General features: G+C 36.3%; 1 protein-coding gene across 12 annotated transcripts in view; it reads right to left on the reverse strand.

The window, feature by feature from the left end:
- The window catches only part of unc79 (UNC-79 domain-containing protein), a 224,650-nt gene that overhangs the window by 108,978 nt on the left and 94,745 nt on the right, over positions 1-20,927 (reverse strand). For all 12 annotated transcript variants that reach the window (XM_067119369.1, XM_067119364.1, XM_067119371.1 and 9 more), the window contains 9 exons: positions 20,010-20,133; positions 16,734-16,872; positions 13,987-14,132; positions 13,206-13,427; positions 11,691-11,858; positions 8,965-9,079; positions 4,602-4,780; positions 850-998; positions 26-183 (listed from right to left, as the gene is read on the reverse strand). In XM_067119369.1, the coding sequence (XP_066975470.1) occupies positions 26-183; positions 850-998; positions 4,602-4,780; positions 8,965-9,079; positions 11,691-11,858; positions 13,206-13,427; positions 13,987-14,132; positions 16,734-16,872; positions 20,010-20,133 (1,400 nt within the window). The remainder of the gene's footprint in view (positions 1-25; positions 184-849; positions 999-4,601; positions 4,781-8,964; positions 9,080-11,690; positions 11,859-13,205; positions 13,428-13,986; positions 14,133-16,733; positions 16,873-20,009; positions 20,134-20,927) is intronic.

Raw genomic sequence — 20,927 nt, forward strand, 5'->3', positions numbered from 1 at the left:
ACTTGAGATGCCATTATTTACATACCTGCTTGAAATCTTACTTTCCAATCCTGATGGGTGAAGTTATTTTCACAAAGCTTCCAAAAGATGTCTGCACCACAAGGCAACGTCAGAAAATGAAGCAGCAACTGCACACCCACTTCAGCAATGTGTGACCATTCAGCCTCAATCAGGGACCACATTCTAAAAAAATGACATGGAACTAAATATACGCTCACCTGAACAAGATTATGTTACCCATTTCATTTTTTTGGTATATGTCTACCAGAAAACCTGAAAATTTCAACTTGAATTCTCTGACCTTTAGTATGACCTACTTTTTATTTTACCTGGACCTATATTCACATGCTATCAGTCTTCAACCCTTTATAATTATACTGAGAACATAATTTCTTCTAAATGAGCCAATTTTTCCATTTTCATTATCAGACTGAGTACTATAGCTCCTATTAAAATTAAAGAAGAAAAGAAATTACGCCAATATTTCCTAAAAACCACCAAAAGCATATCATTCCATCTCTTTTGCTTTGCAGTGAACACTCTTAAACAGTAAATATTCTCAATAAAAATTGCTATTACAAAAGTATACATATGAAGGTGTGCTACAAGAAAGAATATTTACACTGTTCACTGAACCAAACTTAGAATTTATTGCATACAAAATCCTTCTGATTTTAGTAGCCATATTAATTTACAAGACGTAGCATCAAAATTATGGGGAAAGTAGACAGTGCATATTATGGCATATAAACTGCCTGGATCATGAATAAAGTAGCAGCAACCTTATCCTGCTCGTTTCTTTCGCTCCTCTTAAAATATCAATTAAAACTCAGAGAAACATATACTTACATTTTTATAGATTTGTTTTCTTGACACCATATCAGAAAACCTCGATGATCATTAGCAGCATGAGCCATCGCTTCACCATGCAGAATTAAATACTTCAAGCATTCACACATATGATAAATAACGTCTCCATCTTCTGAAGTCTCAAGTCCCTGGAACCAATGATTTCCATTCATCATTTTGTAATTATACATACATATATAAATAGCATCAATGCAATACAATTACTACCTACTTAATTTTAGATTTTGATCATACATTCATTGATGTTCTATATATCCCTAAACTGACACATAGTCCTGAAATAAGTTAATTTTCCCTTCAAAATACACACAACCCAAAATTACATGGAAATACTAATAGGCATTAGGTAAAATTACACTTAACAAAGATCGCTAAGAACCTAAAAATTATATATGTTGATGATAAGCCTTGTTCATGAAAAGATAGTAGATTTGAAGATGATTTTCATGAACATGTAATAACAGGCAGTCTACTTATTTTTATTAATTATAAGTTTATTATTTTCAAACAAAGCTATTATAAGGAACAGAATTAATGAATATTTATACAGGGTGTCCATAAAGTCTCTTTACAATTTAAAAAATATATTACAAAAGAAAATGAACAAATATGTGGAAATTATGACACAATGAGTAGCTATTCAAGTTTTTTGCCTCATTTAATACACCTCTACATGGGCACCATCAGTTGCACGAAGCACATCAAGACATTACTCGATTTCTTGCCATGTTTGCTGTAGCATAGCCTCATCAATGGTGGCAATGGCATCAGTTATCTTTTGCTTGAGATCAGTGATGTCCCGTATCTTTGTTTCATACACGATATTTTTAACATAACCCCATAGAAAGAAGTCCAGGGGAGTGATATCTGGTGAACGAGGTGGTCAGAAAATTGGCCCATCCCTTCCAATCCACTGGTCTGGAAATGCTTCATTTAGGAACCCACGAACATGCAGTCCCCGATGTGGTGGTGCACCATTTTGCTGGAAAATGACGGTTGGTTGAAAGCCATCTAGTTGTGGTGCCACATATTTAGTCAAAAGGTCAAGGTAAACATCTGCAGTAACTGATGTCTTGTTGAAGAAATATGGAACAAAGACTCAATTACACATGATCCCACACCACACGTTCACCTTTGGACTATCTCGGTGAAGTTGCCTAGTCACTTGGAGATGTTCTGATCCCAAGATTCTCACATTATGTGTGTTTAGTTTCCCTGAAACATGAAAGGTTGCCTCATCACTAAAAGAAACTCAGTTGAGGAAAGTTTCATCCTCAGAAATTTGTTCCAGCAAGTTAACTGCAAACTCTTGTCATCTTGGTTTATCATCTGGCTCAAGTGCCTGTATGAGTTGCACTTTGTAAGCGTACATTAGCAAGTTCTTGTGTAGGACTTTGTGCACCGTTGAACGTGGTAGCTGTAAATGTCTGGCAGCAGTATGGATGGACTTTGTAAGAGAACGATCAAAGGCTTGTCGTACACAATCGATGTTTTCCTCAGATGTTCTTGGTTGTCCACTCCTTCCTTTATCTAACACTGTCCCTGTTTCCATAAATTTCTTTTTCTATGCACAAATTGATGGACATAGCGGTGGATCTCTTCCATACTTGATTCTGTAGTTTTGCTGAGTCTGCACATCCGATTGTTTCAATAAACCATAATACACATTGTATATATATACAGTAATACCCCGAACTCGCACGATTCGAGTTGCGCGAATTCACAGACACACAAACTTTTCATTGGGACCTAACTAATTAGCATACATGAGTTTTTCACAGACACGCAAACATTTGCAAATACTGAGAAACCCTTCAAAAGTGTTTATGTTCTGTTTTTTATGTAATTTATAAGTTTTCAAGCTTTAATGTGTAAATTAAATAACAGTACACTAATTTTCAAATATTAATAAGATTAATATACAATTAAATAATAATAATAATAATAATAACAATAATAATAATAATAATAATAATAATAACAATATAATAATAATAATAATATAACTGTAATTACAAAATTCCTGTGTGATATGTATTTTAAACAAATATTTTCCCTCATCTTCTGTAAGAAGCTCGAAGGCAAAATGCTGTCAGACATGTCACTTGAACATGACAAGAAGGGGTGGTATTGCTCTCTCTCTCTCTCTCTCTCCCTCTCTTGTTAGTAGTTAGTGCAACCTACATATCACTATTTCTCTGTATGTCTTTAAGTGTACAGTACATAATTTTAAATTGATCTAATTTTGCCTGTAACGTTTACAAACTGTAAATGCACCATTCTAAAACATAGAGACATAGAGCATTTCAGAACACAGAGAAAGAGACAGAATACAGAAGTTTTTAAAAACAAGGTTGAGAAGACTTCTAAAAATAGATCGGTGGAATGGGAGGAGAGGGAAATAGTATACTAATCTTCACACTCTCCAATATTCTTACATTAACCATCTATTTCTTTTTTTAAGGGTAATGCATTAAGCTAACTTTTAAATGAAATTACAGTAACTTTAATTTCATTTAAAAGTTAGTTTAATACTGAATTTCCATCTTTTGATATCTAATGTAAGAATAACTTCTCTCTCTCTCATGTTATTCTCTCTGTCTCCATAATAATTCATAAATAATTTAATTCGATATTTCAAGTAAGGACAATCTCTCTCTCTCTCTCTCTCTCTCTCTCTCTCTCTCTCTCTCTCTCTCTCTCTCTCTCTCTCTCTCTCGTTCATAGTTAGCGCTCACATATTTTTACAACTTATTATTTCTCTGTACATCTTTACTTGTACAGTAGAGTTTAAATTGATCTAATTTTACCTGTACCGTTTATGAAGTGTAAATGCACGAGCGTGGCAAATACGTTCTTAAACATAGAGACATAATAACTAAGAGTTGTATTAGTCAAAATAAAAAACAGTTTGTTCATGAAAAAGCATTTCAGAACAAAGAGAGACGTAGAATAAAGAAGTTATTAAAAAGAGGTTGAGAAGACTTCTAAAAATATGTCAACCATTTATTTCTTTTTTTAAGGGTAATGTATTATGCTAACTTTTAAATGAAATTACAGTAACTTTAATTTCACTTAAAAGTTAACTTAATAATTTGGGAGCATGATTAGGGTCATATTTAGTGTTTAAACTTCAGAAATAAACATTTATTCACCTTGTGCGAGGGGTTCTGGAACCTAACCTCACACACACACATATATATATATATATATATATATATATATATATATATATATATATATATATATATATATATATATATATACAGTACAAGGTTTGTCTTGTATCCCAAATATATCTGTCCAGAAGCATTAGTTTTATGCAGCTAATCAGGCCTCTCACGGCTACAACATAAATTTTGAGTACAGCGACTTTAGCAGAGCCAAAGATTGAAGAACACTGGTTATATGGTCAGCGCTTGGCATAAAACAACTGCAAGCAGTACAGGCTCTTCAGTCAATTAAGTAAAGCATTATTGAAATGACCTGCTAAATGTCCCAAGCTACTTCACTTAGCTGATTTTCAACATAACAGTGAAACTATGTTATTTGTTCTATCTACAGTATAGTTTCATCAATCTTTTATCAAAGGTCCTTTGACTAAGTTTCAGTATGGTGTACTTTATCAAATAACTGAAGCAAATAGCAATATCAATAGTAGTATTGCAATAAGTAGTAAATCTTACCGAAGAAAAAGACTAAACTAAGGATGACATGCAAAATTAACTTACAAGTAAAGTTGTGTAGATAACCTGAAGATGCGAGGGCAATTCTTCAAGTTTAAACTTGAACTTCCCCTGGGAAGTTATCCAGAAGGAACCAGAGTCTTCATCGTCCTGTTGCGTTGTATCTATAGGCTCGTCATCTTCTCCAACAACGCTTGGTTTAGCAACATTAGCAGTTGCATTGGCTACAAAGATATCAGGTCTTTTAAACTAAAATATTGTGGATGGAAATTAAAGACTAATTGTGTTTCATATAAGCATAGTAGTTTTTACCACTTTTAAGCACGTAGATGCACAGGCATTTTAAATATCCATCTCCAATCCTTCTAGTCATTTTAGTTGAAAACATCAAACTAATTGTAAAAGAAATAAAGTAAGGATTTTTAGACTTGTCATAATCTCCCCAATAACATATCAAAAGTAGAAAAATCTAAGTATGGAAAAGCCACCATATTGGCTGCCATCTTGGATTTACTCTCGAAATCTATAAAATGCATATATTGCTCCGATTAATTTCAAATATATATCAAATAGAAAGTTTTTTGAACCAGGAATCATATAAAGACTTCATCTAATTTTGTTTCTATCATGTTCCATTTATTACAAAATGTTAATAATAGAGATAGTTATGAACATTATAATGATATGGCAAGTGTTTGAAAAAACTTTGTTAAACTTGTACAAAATCATTTAAATTACTGTACATTCTTTGAAAAAACTACTAATGCAATTCAAACACTACTGTCATTTCCAACATATATCACTCTCCATCAGAAACACCATCGTCATGTACTTCTATACTGAAGTTACTGCTGACTATATCGTGGCATTCACTGCAAGCTGATGAACATTCCAAACCATGTTTTCTGCATGAGTACCTTGAAGTACTACAATCTGTCTTGCATTTACATCTTATGATATCGAGCAGAACTGGTGGTGCTGGTTGAAGGTCAGTGAGCACTGGCAGGAGTTGACCACCCTGTAATTTCCAACCGCAATCCTCTGGTAGAAGAGATGTATTGCCTTTCCAATCTTGAACTTGGTAGTAGACCTGCAAGTTATGGAATTTAGCAGCAGCTGAAGTCGGTGGAAGTTACTGGGCTTGAACAGCTTGAATCATATTATTGTTAGCCACCTTTGTACTGAAACATCTGTATCGTAGTTCATCCAAGGTATCAGATGTCTTTCCTCCATACATGGCACCAATAGCATTTTCCCCGGCGGTAATTATGTCTTCTTTCAGACTGTTTGCATTGTTGAATACTTTAGCATACTCCATAAATTATGTATTTTTCATGATCTTCGTTAGACCTTTGCTGCCAATCCCAAACAACTATGACGTGGTGTCACACCCCAAAATGGCATGAATATAAAACCATCCTGTTGCAGACATTTAATCCCAATAGCGACTTGTAGTTTGAATGTTCCATTGTCGGATGTTAGTTGCACCAAGCTTCGGTTCTGGTTTGAATATTACTTTTTTATCTTCCATTTTAACATAGAAACACAGGAGCATCAGGACATCAGCGTCATCTGCAATGACAACAACATCTCTTGTTCAGACGCCCCACCTGCTGTCTGGGTGATCAGAAGGTCTGCATCTCCACGTGCGTGTATTGTCTGACATCCAACACCTTCAAAGCTTTCACCACTAAGCATAATAAAAAAATGCTGCTTATTCCTTTTGTTTGAAAAAAAAATATCCTTCTTCACTGTCACTTTCATGTCCATAGAAAATAAAACGTTAGGGGAGCTTTTACCTTCACTTCTTCCAATGTGAGTGGCGTCCTTAATGGAAGGACCATCCAAATTTCCATCAAACACAATCACAACCGATTTACCATACCTTGTAAGAACATAGTTTGTATAGCTATTACAGATGTCTGAGAACAGCATACCAACCGACCATAATCGATGCAGCAAAGAATCTCCATCGAGTACATAGAGTGAATCAGAAAGTGGTGTTTCTGCTGCAGCTATCTGACATTTCTCCACCTTGGCCCACATGGCACTGGCCAGAGCCAATTTATTTGCTTTTCTTGGGAGGACTGAATTGGCAAACAAAGATGCTGGATAGCTACAAAGCTCATACTTGAATATGCCCTCTTATCTATGTCCTGTTGTTCAGAAACAAAAGCAATTCTTTGGAATAGCAATTGTGGGTCATTATTGACGACTTCTTGACCTGCTTTATTATTCTTCGATCCCATTGTAACAGCCTGTAAATTTGTTTGAATGAATAGTTCCAAATGTTCTGACTATGCATGGACTGGAGAATTAGATCGCCAGCTTCTTTTGCTTTGTCAACGTTGACATCACCATGAGCAACCACTCCTGATGTCAAACTGTGCAAATGTTCATCAGTACTAAATGGGCTTCGATCCAATAAAAATGTCAAGGTTTTCCTGGTGTCTCAGCAGTCTTTTGTCTGCCTGGTGTATGAAGCTTCTTTGTGTTGTTCACTTGTATTATACACGACAATAGTAAACTTTTACATGGCACTGTTGGCCTCGGTGCATGGAATCATGGACTGAACCCATACTTGTCGCTGTGCTTCTGTCATTCCTCATCCTCTAGTTAACCCTCCTGTAGAATTTGATGCTTCTCATCAGTGCCTGTTCAATGATAAGATCCCTGGAAAGACCTCCCCAGTACTCGTTACTACGATGAACAACATGTAGACCTTTTTGGAACTTGCTGTACACGATCTGGTGAGACTTCTTAAGCTGTTGCATCTTTTGGGGGTGTACATACACTGTTTGTGTACAACTTGTGCCCTGCTGCTGCAAAATATGGCAGCATATCATTTAGAGCTAACAAATGTACATTCGAGTCTCCGGTACGCTCTACCCAAAGGAAATTTTTTAAACTGTCGACCATTATCATGTACTGTACCCATAATCTACCAGTTCTGAAGTTAATCGGAGCAAGTTATGCATTTTATATATTTCGAGAGTAAATCCAAGATGGCGGCCAATATGACAGCTTTCCCATACTTACATTTTTCTAGATTTTTGATATGTTGTCGGGGATGTTATTCCAAATCTAAAAAAACTTACTTTGATTCTTTTACAATTAGTTTGATGTTTAGCTTTTTGTTCACCTAAAATGACTAGGCTACACAGACTTAAATTGCATGTATTATTGGTTTGGTCCAATAATTCCCTCTGAGACACTTTAAAAGGCATTTTCTTGTCTTTTTTTATAAGTATTAACAATATTAATGAAGAAATTTGTTGAAAATATTTTCCACAATACTTTAATAAAACTCCTGTCTCACTAAAAGCTGACAGCCTTCCTTTGTACTACTTGATGCATAGCTTCTCTCACAAACCACATTCGATCATGTTGCAGATATTGGCCTAATTCCTTTGTGTCTAACTACAGGGCAAGACAACTCAACTACTGCATATAACAAAGCAAATGGGAAAAGAGCAAAATTATTTTTATGAAACATCAATTTGCTTGGTTTAAAATTCTTTTTAAAGTTCCTTGGTAGATCTTTCTAAATTATATAGTACCTGTACATGATAAATTCTTATACCACAAAAAGTTAATCTAAAGGGACTATTATACTTTTTTCATTTATTTTTTTTTTTGCGACTGTAAGGCCACAAGACACATTTCTCATCTCAGGGGCTTCCTAAGGGATACAATAGTGTTACTGATGCAGTCAGATTTAGTGGAATTCTTTATAAATGGTGTTTTATACCTGTGCCTGAAATGTATCATTTAGGTCTGAGTTGAAAGATTCCATTAATAACTTCACATTATTTTGAGACTTTAAACATTAGAAGGTTTCTTTCCTGATACACAGACAGCTGGTGTATTTTAATAAAAACATAATCTGTTGGATAGAAATGACATAGTCTAAGAATGAGATAAGTCAATTGTTAGAGAAACGTCTTTTTTTGAGTAAATTATTCTCCACCTCTGTTTTACACAAAAAAAAAACTGCTTAAGGTAACTAATATGCTTTTCACATACGTATTTGATAATAACTCTTAGGTAATACAGTTAGGTTGTTTATCAGGGGACTGTCAAGTTTCATATCGGCTTAAGGAGGAACATCAACCATCACTGTAAAATTAAGATTAGCCCATTCACATGACAATTTGCAAACATGTTTCCATTATACTTTAATCTACTGATCGAACGTCATTTAGCAAAGTTATTTTGTGGTGTTACAGCGAGTGACACAATTTATGGTTGCGAAATTCAGGATTTCATGTTTTCTTAAATATTAGGACTACAACTTTTGCTGGGAGTACTGATTCCGAATTACAATTTAGGTTTTTTCTTTCCACAACATTTACTACATTTGATATTTTCAAAGTTGAATTCTAAAAATCATACATCATATACTTACCCACATCCTCTTCAGTTAACGTGACAGCCCTAGCCACTGCTTTTACCACATGTTCCTGGGGCATATTTGCTGCTATATCCAATTCCCCTACAGTTTCAACTGTTGCAGTGACAATCTATGCAAATAAAATGTAAAACATGGGGGCATTATAGATCTGTGAGACTTCAACACAGTATAAGGAAACAATATGCAAAAAAAGTTCTCAGAAAATACAAACATGTTATACAATAAACTAAGATTTCAGTTCCAATAGTTCACCTATCAGCTAAGGTTACTGTTATTATAAATTACTTTAATAAGCCAATGAGTTTAAATTATACACCCCTATAGGGCTCACCCACAGGATTTGTATTAAATACAAAAGTTGGAGCAAGGGTAATTTAAAGAGGTTAAACTGCACAGAGAAACACCAAGGGGAACAGATGAAAATTAAAAGAAGCAAAACGGGATGCAACAAAGAATATCTCAAAATCCAAAGGAAACCTTCCCACACAATTATACAAAACCAGAAACAAACCTTCACACAGACTTTTACTAAACCAAAGGAAAGCTTCACATAGAATTTCTCAAAAGTAAAAGCAAACTTTTCCAAAGACTTTCACAAAACTAGGGAATAATTTTCCATTACAATTTCTCGGGCCAAAAATAGACCTCCCAACAATATTTCCCAAAAACAAAGCACTTCCTCAAGATTTTCACAAAACAGAAAGTAGACATTTTCGCTAAATCATTTTTACATTGCTCAAGTAATCATATATACTCTAATACACGAATAAAATATTTACTGGAATATACAGAGATCGTGTACATGAGGATTATATTTTTATCATTGGCATCAAATATAACTTGATATTCATGGGAATATATTCTTATAATTTCCTGTTTTAAATGTTGGCTATTCTATATAATATATGCGTTTAATCCGTATGTATGTTCATTTGTTATATGAAATAACGATGTATACTGTTCTTAATCTTCAAGCTTTATCTTATCTATTTTTATTTTTTTAATTTTTTACATATATTTTCCTTTCTGTTAATTTTTCTGTTATCATATTACTTCTCTTATTTGTTTTCCTCACTGTAATACTGGGGGGAGGAACTCTGTCAAGTAGAGAATGGAAGGCCTTGGGGTCCATTCTTACATAACTTTAGAAGCATTTGTTGGTCCCCTATGCAGTTCTCTTAAAATAGTAGCACGACTTCCTAGAGCTTTCCTTTCCATGAACCGGCTTTTACATCATTCCTCTTTACCCAGTGCTCCTCTATTCTTCACACATATGCTTATCAATAATCAATAAGGCACAGAATGCCAGTTGATTTCTGTTCTTCTGGCTATGAGCTATGCTGCAATTGTTGTACCATGCTCACCTTCACCCAGACTTTGACTGGCCAGACACAGCTGTGTGGACAACAGACTTTTGTCTGATTACAGATTTTGTATGTCAATGGACTAAGTCTCACATGGACAGGAGCCCTGGAGGGACCTTAAGAGTGACTTCTTTGAGGACGATCGACGGCTACGCTATTAAAAATGAGAGATTTTCACTACTTTACATAATCCTGTTCACCGTGAAATACCATTTTTAAAGTAGTTTTTAAATTTTAGTTTTTTTTATTTAAGTTTTTAATTTTTAAAGTAGTTAGTATTTTTCATAGGTATACAACCCCTAATCTTTCATATCTGGAGTACCTTTCACACATGCACTGGACCTGGCCCATGTACTAATCAACAAGAGAGGTACCCATGAAGGTGGGGGAAGGATATGCCCCTTCACCCAATTTTCCCCACTGGTAGAAGTGGGAAGGCAGAAGAAAGTTTCCTTCATTATGAAAAGTTAAGATTTGTGTACATCACCTATGAAAAATACAAATTACCTAAAAACAATTGTTATTTGCTCTCTGGCAGTCCTTTACCACTACTTGATTGCTCCGACATCCTTGCCATGAGGGAAAACGCAACACCCCCAACTTCATGCCACCCCCATTAGTAAATCCTGAAGAACCCGGAACTCACAGGAGGACGAAGTACTGACGGTCGGCAGCTTTACCCACTAGGTTAAGGTAATCAATGGGTTTAGAGATAGCCCTACCCTTCCCCTTGTTACAGAACAGGAGTTTGTAGGGTACTCCCTTGTTTCCCTCTGCCTTCTTTTGTAATGCTCCCACTGAGGAGACCACAAAACACATTCAGAGCAGGGAGAAAAATGAGAACATTCCTTTCCTTTGCAAGAAAAATAAAAAGAATGTGGATCTACCACCACACGAGACATAAAACAATTGCAAGCCCTATCACGGCCTACAAAACGATCCTCATCATGTTTACACTCCATGCTGGTAAGTACAGAAAACAAAGTAGCATAAAAACACCCAAAATAACACAAAACATGCTCAAGAGCTCCACTTCACGAAGTGCGAGTGTAGGAAACAGAGAGGTGTGGTGAAGCACAAAAAACACAAAAAGGCATAAATCAGGCATGCAAAATAAGAAGTATATCCTTTTCCCCACCTTTGTGGGTATCTCCCTTGTTAGTTAGTACATGGGCTGGATCTACTGCATGCACGAAAGGCACTCCAGATACAAAAGGAACAAACAGTAATTAATGACTGGTATTTTAGGAATAGTTGTGGAGATAGCACTAACACAAAAGTTTAAATGGAGGAAGCTGTTCATAATGCAAAAGATTATTGTACATTTTCAAGTACTGCAGAAATATTACTACACACCTGAGGCATATTGGCCATTATTGACATGAGACCCCCTTCCTTTACCGGGGGTGGAGGCCAAGGCTTAGGAGAATGTCCAGTGCTTCCAGTCTGAGCATCGTGGGAAGATAACTCAGGACTTTTGTTAGCTTGAGATGACTCTACTTCTTGAGGAATAATATCAGCCACCTAAAAATAAAACAAAAAATCTATTCACAATCATATTTTGTAGTGCAAAACTATCAAACTACATAGATACTGGGAGTAACTTTGAATGGGATGCATAATTTCTTCAGCTAACCTTTATAATGTTATGCAAGTTTTAGTCATCTGACTACAATTTTAATGTTTCATGGCATTTCTGTTGTATTTTTATTTCCAAAACTGGTTGAAAATGAAGTTGAATAACAGAACTTAAAATGTGACAGTTAACTAGTAATGAACAATAGTTTTACTCATGAAGGGCTGATGGAAGTGTGCATGAATGTAGCCTATAAAATCATTTTCCTAAAGGAGATCTGTAAATTGCACAGAAAAACTACACAACAATAATGACACTTTGGACATGTGCGCTGGCCCAATGAAAGCAAGCAGCCATGCATCAACATTGGGCCTGTTGAACAAAACTTCCAGTTGTATAGACACCAACAATAGGTAATCATCCCTACAAAAACCGACGGAAGGATTCAAGGTTATTTACAGAGAAAGCTGTTATGGTCAGCTATTAAAAGCTGAAGTAACCATTGGCACCCCCAAACCAGTTCTAAATGCACTAGAGTTGGATCACATACCCCCATCCAGCAGGAGAAAGAATACATGAACGACCAATGGCCAAGCAGTATGCCCTCAAACACTTGTCACATTGCACCTGCACACAATACAAAACCTCCCAGTGAAGCCCAAGTAACATCTCTGTTTTCTTGGGTGATATCTGCATACTTCCTTCTTATAAATTATTGCATATATACTTATTTGTGTTATAAATAAAATTATAAAAACATAATATTATTTATACTTTATTCATGGATAATCATTTCTCGAATACTTTTTGTCATACATGGATATTTTAACACTTTATGAAAATAATCATATATAGTACAGCCTATGTTTCTGGGAGGTTAAACTATCACAGTATTGCGTTGTATGTACTTTTAGAAACGATTAATTTTATAGATATATAACTGAATAAGTGAATAGTTATTTCAGACTGAATCAAACTATCAAAACACCAGTTAGGATAGACTATTAAGGATTTTACACAGGATGCTGCTCACTAGAGGCCGAGTCGCTCTAGGGTACAGTACTGTGTCGGCTATCTTTCAAACTTTGTTACTTAGCAGATTTTATCACTTACTAAGAGGAACAAACTCCCAAACTGTCCGTTAAGTTGAGTTGTCATTGTACTTCCTTCAAAGAGCCTTGCTGACATTGTGGCAAAAATCACTAGAATAGCATCCTAAAGTGAGTACTTGTAACACAGACCAACTTGAAAAGAAAACTGCACAACAAAGGAAGTTTCTGTATCAAAATTTTTACCCTGTTGTTCTGAATAGCAGCCCGTGGACACAAATAAGCCACAACATCCATCTCCAGCTGATAAAAAACTGTTGTAAGTTCACATGTTGTGCATTCTTGTTCTCCATCACACTTGTGAGGGGACAAGCATGAGGCCCCTACCATGTCGCGGATGAGCGTCATAACAGGGACACTCTCCTTTCCCTCCAGCCCTTGATGCTTCTCTACCTCCTGCACTTCCATCTGGAACAAGAAGAAAATAATCATAAGAAGGCATAACTAGAAAAGAACGAACATTTTTATAATAAAATTAATTATCTGGATACGTACCTACTGTTAAAGTTAGCTTATATCTTTGCGCCACTGGGTACGATCGGCAATCAAAATAACACAAAATAACGCTTGGCTAACCTGCTAGGACTGTCTCTGTAATCACCTGTTTCCCACCAGGTGGCGTTGGAATGTTTACGGTCGTCAAAATTCTTCGTGACCACCCACTAAGATGTGGGGAGGCTGGGTGGGTTTCCACTTTAACAGTAGGTAAGTATCCAAATAATTAATTTTATCATAAAAATATGCATTATTTGGAATGAATCTTACTTACTGTTAAAGTTAGCTGACTACCACATTAAATAAGGATGGTGGGTTAGTGCAGCCAGGTAAATAATAGTTCAGCCAAGCGAACTATGACTTGCTTTGACTGAACATATTTGGCATTCAGCAAGAACAACATAGTCCTCCATTTGTAGAAAAAAAAAATAATTGTTAGAAACTTAAATTAGGATACATAATAGTACATTACCTGTTTGAATAACACATCCAACATCAGCACAAAGCATGTCAAAATAAGTTCTGGGTCAGAATAGTGATCCTCAGGATGATCTGATGGTGGCCTTTCATCATCCGAAAGAGCCGAACTACTGTGAGAATCATCCTCAACTACAGGTTCTGTAACAGGAAAGAAACAACTGACTTACAGGAGACCCCATACTCACACTTTTATCGCTGAAATCTTTTATGTATATTGATGCTTGAAGCTAACATTTAAGAAAAATGTAATAAACTATACAGAAGACAAAATACAACAATCTGAAACAAAATGGTGCCTCTATCTATCCATCTCTCTCTTTTAGGGTAGAGCTAGTTAGGATAAAAGATGTCGTTGAAGAAGACGGGGTGAGATGAGGCAGCGAAAGTAATTAAAACCAGTAAATTTGATTTGGGATGAGAAGAGTATATAAGTAGCTGGGGGAAAAGTTGGTAGAGGTAGGGTATGCAAAATGTAAGGATGAGGTAACAGGATCAGCATAACGTATTTGTGAGCACAGTATAAGAGGAAGGGCAGCAGGATGGGGGGAATAAAGCATTCACGTCAACGTTTTTCTTTACAGGATCTTTCTTGTGCACTTTCCGCCTAAACTCCCATCAGATCTAGGTCTTCTTCTATCCCCTTTTTCTGTAACTTCCTACTGGTCTTGTGATACTACCGTCATTCATAAAACATTGCATTTGTGATATGATCACCTCACCATACTCCAGCCATAAATCTTAACATTCTATGTTTAGACCCTTTTCAAACTATATTTTCCTTGACAGTGCCCAAACTTCTGCTGTATACAGTAGTACAGACACCTATGGTAAGACTGCTATCTCTAACAAAGGGACTTTTTTTTTTTACCAGTAGCCTATCTATCTCTTTTTATTTTATCCATGCTGCAGCTACTCTCGTACTGCTCCCCCATCTCCTGCTTCACAGTCCAATGTGACTCAAAGGTATCAGAAAGCTACCTCTTCTAGGACCTCCCCATTCATCACAAGAGGGTAGGGTTCTCACCTGCCCTCCCTTCCCCCTTTGCTTTTGGAATACATTTTGGCCAAAAAATATATACTTTGGCTTAAGGTATATTTTGTAATACTGAGCACTTCTCGTGACACCATCTGTTACATTTGATCCCAGTAAGAGTTCACCCCCTCACCTTTCCCACAACAACTGCATTACCACTTTCCCGATTGAATTTTCTGTTTCCTTTCTAGCCACAAGAAGCCTTGTTTTACTAATGTTGATTCTCAGTCTTTCCATTTCATTCTTCCAACTTTGAAAATTACTACCATCTCTCTCCCCAGTACTGCTCTTTTAAGAAAAGATCACCAACATAAAGTAGCTCTCAGAGGCAGCCTTTTTCACATTCCTCATATATTTACTTCATATTCTTCTAAAATGCCCACCACTGCCTTCACTCCAGATCTAGTGTTATGGTAGAGTAAACTTTACTAGTTTAATGAATGTGTATTTCTGATACCCTCTACCTCTGTAATGACCACACAATTATTTGTCTTAGTATGCCCTTAAATGCCTTTTCAGGATTCACCAATATGTGGTATTATCTCCTCCTCTTCGAGAAGTACTTTTCATGCAGCCGCCTAATGATAAAAACCACTAATAATGAACTGGTTGCTAGCATGAAGCCAAACAGACAATTATTGATATTAACAATTTTTCTCAGCCTTTCTTCTATCACCTTTTCAAATATATATTCATAACATGCCCAAGTACTGTAGTCTTATTCTTAATTTTTACATTGCTGTGCAACCTCATTTTCTTAGTATATCATTATTGTGAGGCTCTTCTTCCCACTCTCCTAGTCCTATCTCATCCTCTATCAGGTTTTCATACATTCTAATATGGTCATGGGTGACTGCTTTTATAAGGGTGCTTGTTATTCTAGATTGTCCTACAGCTTCTCCATTTTTCATCTCCCTGAAGGCCCTTTTTAATATTTTATACTGAAATGTTCTATAATGCTCCCCCTCTTTTATGCCAACACACTCCAGTTCATGTTCATTTTCTTCACTCTGAAGGTTTTCAAAATACTGCCTCCATAGTTCCTGTATCTCCATTTCCAACTCAGACTTTGGTCCTTTTTTTATTTTTCCTCTTCAACTTTGCTGCCCTGGGTGTTTTGTCCGTGTCCCTGCTTTCTTGAGATTCCGAGTCCATTCCTACCAAATCCTCTTCTTCACAACTGTCACCTGCCTTTAACCTAGCTCCTCTTTTTCATCTACACATCTCTATCCTTCTCCCTCACCATCCTCTGCCAGAGCTTCAGGGGTCTCTCCTCTCCAGTTGCCCTGGTGTATCTTGATTTCACCACTTTGTCTTCTCTTTCCCAACACACTTCTCCAATGTCATGTTGCATACTTTTCCTGCTGCCATCTGTATGCCTTTTTTTTCAGTAGTTTCCATAGACCACTTTTAAATGCTATATTTTCAGACACTTTTTCTTGATACTCCTTTTTTAACACTTTTTCTTGATACTCGGATTTTACATCTTCATCTTTTCACTTTCAATATTTTCAGTTTTTTACTGGCTCTTCTCCACCATCTTTCTATCCCTTACAATTACTTTAGCTCACAGCAATCTAAGCCGTGTTAGCCGAGCCCCGCCCAGTAAAACAGTGCATTTCCCATGATTAGTCAACGATACATTAATACTCTCAAAGTACAGTACTACAATGCTAATTAATATCCAGAGATGCATATCAACTTACCTAAAACAGAAGCACAGGGCCTCCCTGATGTGCTTGTCTTCCTTGATGCTGATGGTGAGTTACAAAGGGCTGTTACCCCATCATGAAACATGGTCAGCAGCAAATTCATGGGAATAACAATGTCTAGGGATGACAAAATCTGAAAAATCCAGAGCAAATTTTTGTTATTCCTGTATAAAGAGAAATATTAACTTTAACATTTACTTATAATAAATGTTCATTTAAAAATACAATTCTAAGGAAATACATTTCAACCTTAAAATACGTCACTTGAAATAATAATAAACTTGGCATTTAAGTTAAGTAAAATTTACTTATAATAAAAGTTCATTTAAAATGCCATTTCGAGGAAACACGTTTCAACCTTAAAATAGGTCACCTGAAAGAATACTAAACTTGGTATTTATATTAAGTAGTTTAACTCATTAAAGTAATCCCTAAATTATCCAGATCGCCACTACCCGGAACTCAACATTTATCCGACACATCTGGACTAGGGATCCAGGCCACAAAGATATGATATATATAAATTTCAAAAAATTTGAACAAACTCCTCAGCTTCCTTCACATTGGAGCTTGCTGTCTCACCATGCCTGGCAACGGAGTGAATGCCGGTCCTCTTTTAAAATGATCAAACCAGCCCCAACTGGCTTTGAATGACTATTCCAATGCCTTGTCCGTCACTGTCCCCAGCGTCCCCCGTACCAAATCCGCATAGATGTCACGTGCCTTCTCACACATGATGCTCTCTGTCATGGTATCTCCTGTGAGCTGCTTTTCATTCAACCACACCAACAGCAACTTCATCTCTTCATGGGCAGAGGTCCAAAGCTTTGAAATAATCTTAATGCCCTTGGCTGGCATTATAGCCTTCATCGACTCCTTCCGTTTCAAAACCATACAGATCATAGAAGTAGTCCGGTCGTACTGCCTCACCAAGTCCATAACACCCACACCCTGATCGTGTTTTTCTATGATTTCATGCTTCATATTCAAGGTAATCGGCCTTTTCTTCTTCTGAGCACTGGTCTTGACACACTTTCTTAGGATCCATGGTGAAAACTAAGAATGTTCAAAAATAAAGGGACAAAGCGAGAAATGCTACACGATGCTGAGGAGATGTTTGCACAGCAAGGTAACCATGTGAACTGAATGAGATCGCGTGGCTTGGGCAGCTCAGTGCTGGCAATGGTGGACGCATTGGGAGATGGTGTCTCCCAGGCTCGCTGGCTTGTAGCTCAAATCTGGGCTCACTTCTTAAAGCAAAAAATTGCGAGTGTGCCGGCTCATATCTTGGAAACTCATATGTTGGCTCACTCATACGTCAAGGTTTGACTGTACTTGTTTTTTCCTGTCAATCATTGATGAACCCTAATGGGTATCCTGGATAAAAGAGGGTAAGTAAAAACTTTAAAATGATGAAAAGGTATGGGAATTTGATCAGAGTATTTTTTCTTTCACAGACCTGGCAAGAAATTGGGATCTTTGCCAGTTTGTGCGCAGTTTTCACATCTGTGTGAGAAGGGTGAGGGAAAACTGGGTAATCACTGTAGGCAAGGGAAAGAGTCCTCTTGTCTTGAGTCCTTTGAGTCTAACAAAAGCACTATTCTATGATAGAATTCTTTGATACATGTTGGTCTGTCTTATGGAGCTCTGGGAGAACCATAAGTATAGCTCCTTTGAGGATGAACAGAAGCTACTAAAAATAGGGGTTTCCTTCATCAAAACCTGTTAGTTTTTCACTTTCTTCTGAGTAGGCAGATTCTGTTGTCAGTTTATATATCTCAAGGTCTCAGCCACATCACTTCATAATGTCTCTGTACACAAAAAATGCCACAATTAGGTTCTTCCATACTGAATGTCAAATATGTTTCAAATATCCCTGGCCATATTACACACATATTTCTGCTGAATTTCCCTTTACTATATGCTGGGTACAGGGTTCCAGTGTATATACACTTGGAGAAGGTTTCCTAGCCATGTCCATATCCAAGCAGAGCTCGTCAACTGTTGAGTGTTTTGAGGGAGCCCCCAACCCACTGAATGAAAATGAAACTGATGTTGAAAGCCAAAACAGATCCACCAAATCCTATAGGAGGATGTGAGTCCCAACTCTCATGGGGTTGAAAATGTGGAGGGGCTTCGGTGGGGACCAGCCGTCAATAAAGATCTTCAGTTCAGATCATAGTTAGAGTGGGTGGACAGCAAGATGGTAGAAAGAGAAGAGAAACGCATGTAAAGTGGAAGGCCTGAAAGTGATAAAAGAGTAGAGACAAACTTCTAAGGTCAAATAAGGGGAAGAGAAAATCCCACTGCTTGAGTGCCCTCTCACCCGTCACAAGGCTTAACTGCAAGACACAAGGTTTTACACGGGAGCCCTGTGGCTTCTTCAATGCAGTCTCGTTAAGATAGTACTAGAGACAAACAACAATCATCTATTATAGTAATAAATAAAAAACATAAAAAATATGACATTAATGGAGAGACATAGGATGGTTAAAAGGACAGCCGTTCATAAAAAAATTTGTATCGCAGAGATCTCTTTATAGCACTGAGTCACTTCCCTTTTTAGAGCCTTAACTAGAACATATGAAATTTGTGCTTTGCACCTAAGAAAAAAACTTTTACCTCTAAGATTTCGGTATTCAACATAAACAGTAAAGCATTATACTGTACAGTGAAAAAGATTTATGTTTAGCAGTTCAGCAGATCCCATGGGGTATCTCATGGAAATAATTACTTTCAAGTGCCATCCCTTTTCTTTTCCATCTTTAATCCTGTGCTTTTGTTTTAAAAACTTTCTATTTTTCATAAACTGCACTTAAAGTACAGTACTTGAACAATAATATTTAATTATAAATTTGACTATTAAATTTCATTAACACTTCCCATGTCAGTTTCTGTTGATCTGAGGAAACAGTGTACTTGGCATATCACAATGCTCTGAACTTCTGTACTGTCACAACTCCACTGTAGTAAATACATCCTCTCCACTACAGGAAGTAAAGTAAATGACACCACAATTTTCAAATGTTTGGTAAAAAGTTGGTGGCATTGCATTGAGCCCAAATTTCAACTACAACAATCAAAAGTACATCTAATTTGCCTTCCATATTATAGCTTTTGTGACTAAAGGTTTGCTGATAAAAACAAAAAACTTCAAATATCATGCATTTCCTCATCATCCCAACAAATGTTACTACCACATTTTCTTTTTGTATTAAGTCCCAATATATTTTATTCGAAATTTACGAGGAAATTACAATCAAAGATTACCTGAAGCCATGACAATGTCTGTTCCTGTACTGAAGCTGAAGTGTTGACAAAGCGCACACTTATAAATCTGTACATTTGATTAGCATCAAAACCAAGCGGGCTCATGTCAGCATCGAGTAATTTGCTGGAACAAACAATTGAGAAATTATAGGTCAATTATAACTTAAAAAAATAAAATCTTGATATGACAGTTACAGTTGCTGGAGACTGTAACATGGATGTTAAAATTACTACAATAAAATTTTTGGTTCTAACAAGACTTCTCTCAGGAAAAAACACAGGAAAAAAGTTAACAAAATTCTAATGCAACCTATTACATAAAAGGCTAGTAAAATTAAAATATATAGCACAGACATCATAGTTAAGGATTTATAAGTTTCACAATAAATGAAATGCAAATTATTTTTTGCTGGAACTTGTGTGACATGGTTCCATTTAAGCATAACTGTCTTTTGATTATTTGATGTAATAATAAAGTATAACTAACCTTCTGGAGAATTAATTAATTCAAAGGACAACAGCATAAATATTAGTAGGAACATGAGTAATATTCATGTTGATGAAAAAATTAAGTAACATAGGATAGGCTCCTGGAATAAAAGTTTGTCTCTGCTATTAAAGCCACCCCCGTACACAATACAAAATACAACTAAATTTTAAGTTGGAAACAGATTTCTTCGACAAATCAGCCCTCAACAGCTGATGAGGAAGAAAGTTAATTCAAGGAAGCTTGCAAGATCATTTTCTGAGATCCCTCCAAGTTACTGAAGTTATCTTCTGATATCTGTGCATTTACTATATAAGGCATTCTCCAGCTGAATGAAATATTTGTCCTCAATTTAGCTCCTAAAAGATGACTGGCTGGCATCAGTATTATAAAACAAGGGAAATGAACATTTCCATGTTAGCTGCAATAAC

Source organism: Macrobrachium rosenbergii, chromosome 17 (genome assembly GCF_040412425.1).
Source record: "Macrobrachium rosenbergii isolate ZJJX-2024 chromosome 17, ASM4041242v1, whole genome shotgun sequence".
Taxonomy (NCBI): Eukaryota; Metazoa; Arthropoda; class Malacostraca; order Decapoda; family Palaemonidae; genus Macrobrachium; species Macrobrachium rosenbergii.